Source organism: Camelina sativa, chromosome 14 (assembly GCF_000633955.1).
Source record: "Camelina sativa cultivar DH55 chromosome 14, Cs, whole genome shotgun sequence".
NCBI classification, from domain to species: domain Eukaryota; kingdom Viridiplantae; phylum Streptophyta; class Magnoliopsida; order Brassicales; family Brassicaceae; genus Camelina; species Camelina sativa.
The window spans coordinates 5,699,499-5,704,325 of NC_025698.1; the positions used below are offsets into that span (position 1 = coordinate 5,699,499).

General features: G+C 31.3%; 1 protein-coding gene across 3 annotated transcripts in view; it reads right to left on the minus strand.

The window, feature by feature from the left end:
- Nucleotides 1–1,566, minus strand: part of LOC104739879 (NAC domain-containing protein 7-like) — a 4,593-nt gene extending 3,027 nt beyond the window's left edge. Inside the window, exons 1-2 of one of the 3 annotated variants that reach the window (XM_019235877.1) lie at nucleotides 1,173–1,566; nucleotides 45–231 (exon numbers count right to left, since the gene is read on the minus strand). In XM_019235877.1, coding sequence (XP_019091422.1) covers nucleotides 45–204 — 160 coding nt within the window. In that variant the 5' untranslated portion in view covers nucleotides 205–231; nucleotides 1,173–1,566. The remainder of the gene's footprint in view (nucleotides 1–44; nucleotides 232–1,172) is intronic. The other 2 variants (XM_019235879.1, XM_010460352.2) reach the window with 2 other exon arrangements.

A 4,827-nucleotide genomic window follows, 5' to 3' on the forward strand; every position in this document is an offset into this window, starting at 1 on the left:
TGAATTTAAGGATCAAAGGATAAAGATGATGGGATTGAGAAAACCTTGAAGATCCCATGGCTCAATCTTGTAAAGATCAATGTCTTTTATGAAATCGATTTCTATTCTCTTTGATGCGACTTTTTTCCTCAGGTAGTAGTCTACAAGTTCTTCGTCAGTTGGGTGAAATCTAAATCCCGGAGGAACGTGGGAAAATGAGTTCATCTTTTAGTCTTCTTGGTCGATGATAACCTATAAATTCATGAATTTACGAACATAAGATAAATGTTACAGCGCTTGACGTCAAAAAGAAGAAGAAAAGAATATGTTATAGCTAGTTACATTTATTACGTAATGTGATTTATCTGTGTTGGTTTATTTCAACATATACATATGATTAACTACGCATCTAATCATCTTATAGCTAGTTAATAAAAACCGACAGAACTATTGTACATTATCCATTTATTTGTTACAAGAAATAGTTTTTGTTACATCTAACTATCTAAATATGTGAAGACCAATTAGTTTCTGTAAGAATAATTTAGATTCATGGTATAGAATTGAAATTTCCAAAACTGAAACCAGTAAATTAATTATCGGAACAATTTTTAATAAAAAGTATATATGATGATAGTTAAGTTGTTATATTAGATGCATGAATTACAAACATTACTAGATTAATCAACTTTAATTTCTGCTTATTTATTGCTTCACTTGTATAACAACATGTATTGGATTTTTTCCCCCATATAAGTAACCAACAAGTGTTTGTCCAAAAAAAAAGTAACCAACAAGTAATTATCAGAAGAAGAAGAGAAGAACAATCTCTTAGAAATGATTATCCATCTCAAGAGATTCATCTTTTAGATTAATATATAGAATTTTAATAAACCTTCTAATTATCTCAGCCAAAAAACTCCAACTCGATCTACTTATTTGTTTATTTATTAAATTAATATTTAGGTTTTTACATAATATTTTGCTTTGCTTGTAATATCAGCAACATTGATGAGTATGATGAGATGATGATGATTATGATTATGATGATGATCAAGGTGATTAATGAAGATGATGATCAAGGATGATCTTAAAGCAAAAACTTTTACCTAAATAAGAAAAAACACCCAAAATTATTTGTAAAGGGGACGATCGGAGATTCAATAAAAAGTTGACATAAAATTAGGGTTTACCTGAAGAAATTCTAGATGATCCAGCTGAAACTTTTTGAACAGCTTCTAACAAAGCTTTATGTTTCGGCTATTGTATGATCCTCTCGTGCTTGTTATCAGAAGAGTTTGAATTGACACTTTCACCACAAGACTAGAGAGAGAAAGAGAGATCCTTGAAAGACCAAAGACTGGATCAAGATTTGACAGTGCTCCTCGGGAATAGGTTACTGGAAAGAGGTCAGATCCCGAGAGAGAGAGAGAGAGAGAGAGAGAGAGAGGGAATGATAGAAAGAATGGGAAAAGAGAAAGAGAGTAGGGTTATATAAAGAAGATCAATCGAGGAAGAAAAGAAAGAGGGAGCACACAAGACACAAATCAAAAGATGACAATCGTGTCCTAATAATCTATTATATTTTTCTTTCTCTCTCTCTCTCTTTCTTTCCCTTTCAATCATAACATCTCTCTCTCTTCTGAGTCCTTTTGAACCTAGAGAGAGAGAGGGAAAGACTTTATTTGTTGCAAAAGCTTCGGGGGGGGNTGTCGTGCTTGTTATCAGAAGAGTTTGAATTGACACTTTCACCACAAGACTAGAGAGAGAAAGAGAGATCCTTGAAAGACCAAAGACTGGACAAGATTTGACAGTGCTCCTCGGGAATAGGTTACTGGAAAGAGGTCAGATCCCGAGAGAGAGAGAGAGAGGGAATGATAGAAAGAATGGGAAAAGAGAAAGAGAGTAGGGTTATATAAAGAAGATCAATCGAGGAAGAAAAGAAAGAGAGAGAGCACACAAAACACAAATCAAAAGATGAAATCGTGTCCTAATAATCTATTATATTTTCCTTTCTTTCTCTCTCTTTCTTTCCCTTTCAATCATAGCATCTCTCTCTTGTGAGTCCTTTTGAACCTAGAGAGAGAGAGAGAAAGAAACTTTATTTGTTGCAAAAGCTTCGGGGGGAGAAGAGAGAGGAGGATAAAGAAGTCAAGTAAGATTTAGAGAGAGACAGAGAGAGGTGGCAACATCCATTACCACCCACCAGCTCTTGATGGATATGCTTGATCATCAACATTAAGGTCCTTCTTTTTTTGTCCTCGCATTAAGGTTAATTTGTTGGTTTTATTTTGGACTTCTTTTTTGTGCTAATTGCTAAAGGATGTCAAATATCCTTACTAAAAGTAACTCAACTAGCTAGAATTCCCAACGATATTGCTGGTTTGATGGTAGGTTTTTGGGAGAAAAACTTTGTTGATAGACACACACAACACTATCATATTATCGAGAGATATATAATATTAAAGTTGAGGATAATATAGTTATAAGTTTTCAGTACTTCATATGAGTTTAATACATTCACAACAAACAGTGTAACCCCACCAATAAAGTGAATTACTTGGTTTTCATTTTTTTGCTCTCAATTTTTTTTTATTGTGTGTATGAAATAAAATTGTTTATGTTAATATTGAAATAGAAAAAAAATATACAGTATATACATCCTTGCATTCACATAATCATTCTGATGAAACGAAAAATGTGGAGACATACCAAAAATATAAGGAAAGTGTATGTATCTTCTTGAAGAATAACCTGCAAAACAAGTTTATATATATAAGATATTTTTGAAAGTAATTATTACTGTCTATATACATTATTACATATGTGAATAGTTTTCATCGTTTGGGAACTTCAAAAGTAACCATAGACAGATACCCACTTCCTTTTTGGTCGAATGGACTAGATAAAAAGATTCATCTTATTAAACTACTTAACTATTTTGAGCATATAAATTTTTTTAATAAATTATCATCTAAAGTCTTACCGTGAACTTTTTAAATCAAAGTTTTTGGTCATTGATTACCTTTTTCAATCCAAAGATAATAAGTTTGTCATAACATGAAGCCTAGTTGCCAATATATACTGCTAAAACAATATGTATAAAAAGGAGCCAAAATACGCATAATGATGTATATTACACATTTACACCTAAATCCAACTAATGATCCAGAGAAGTTACAAGTTGCTATGTAAAGTTTGAAGTAACAAAAAAAGAGATTGCATGCAACGAAAAGTTAGTGTTAAATGAATTCTTCAAAGATCTTTTAGAGTAGTGTGTGAGAATATTCAGAGAAAAAAAAAACTGAAAACAAAGTTTTTTATACACAGCCTGAAATGTTAAAAGCAAACGCGTTGTATGTATGTATGTATGTGTAGGTAGCATAAGATATTTCTATTTATGAAATTTTACATGGAAAAAAGGGAAAAAAAAAAAAAGGAATGACGTGATTACGTGGCGGGAGGTGGTCCGGCGTGGAGTGAGCCATCGATGATTTTGCTGTTGGCAGGCCGGTTGGTCACATGGACCCCATCCCGTTATACCGTTCTCTTCTTTATTTTCTGTTTTTTATTTTTGTTTTTTATTTGGCTTTTAATTTTGTTTACTTGATCTTACAGTGAATAATGTCATTCTGTAACTTAAATATGATGATCTTCTTTCTTTTTAAACTAACACAAACGAATTTTGCTTCTTCGCGAGTTATCAGAATAAATTGGTCGAGTATACTCCAAAACTTTATTTTTGTTTTTTATAACTAACTCATATATAGTTTTGTTTTTTATCATTTCAAACGTTTAGCAATCTAGGAAGAGATAATAGTAAAAGTGTTAATAACAACAACAACAACAACAAAAATCAAGAAATTCATATCTCACATGAAAAAACCATAAAAAAAAAACCGTGACTTTAACCCATCATCACTTGCTTCAACTAAAAAACTTCTATATATATATGTGCATGTGATTATTATCAATATGTGAATTGAACAGTATACATCTGAATACTTTTGATCTCTGTCCCGATTTAGAAAATTTATGCGAAACTTTGTATTTGCTGACTTATCAAACATATTTTTCTTGCATATATATACTCCTTCTAGTATGTTCTAACACTAATCCGTGAATGTAATGTATATAAGTTGCAAGTCTGATTCTGATCATTCTCTAAAGATTTTAATCCCATTATCGAAAAGGCCAGATGCCAAAATATTTTCCAACCATCGTCACATTACATTCATATATATATTTGAAACGATGATAAATATAACAAACAAAAATGATTTCCCTATTAACTATATCAGTTTTTTTCCCGACCCCTATTATATCAATATCGTGTAATCATTTAACTAATTAACTAACCAACTAACAGGATAATGTTTTTAACATACATATTAGGTAAGTTATATTTAGAATATAGGTATAGTTTGTGTTTAGGTAAGTTCATCAAAAATCGGATGGTTATGCGGCTGATGTTAGGGACTTCAGGGCAAAGATTTGGTGTCTAAAAAATCACACATACATAAACTACAATAAAGAATTACAAAAGAAAAAAGTAGTAGAGAGGAAATTGGATATAGATTTCGTTTAATATTTTTCTTTTTTGCTTTTGTGTGTTGTTGAAACGAAGCATAGAAGTGAAGCAAAAGTAAAGACCGTGATCCCAAAAGTGTCGTTTTGGGTCCCACTTCGCCTCTTGTCCATTACCTATTTGATATTGAGATTAAATTATTATTAGTATTCTATACTTTTGTTATTTAATATTCGATATGTAAGCAAAACCATATATTTTCTGTGGTTTTATATTTTCTATGATCTTCGAACTCTGGTTTTTTTTTTTTTTTTTTTTTT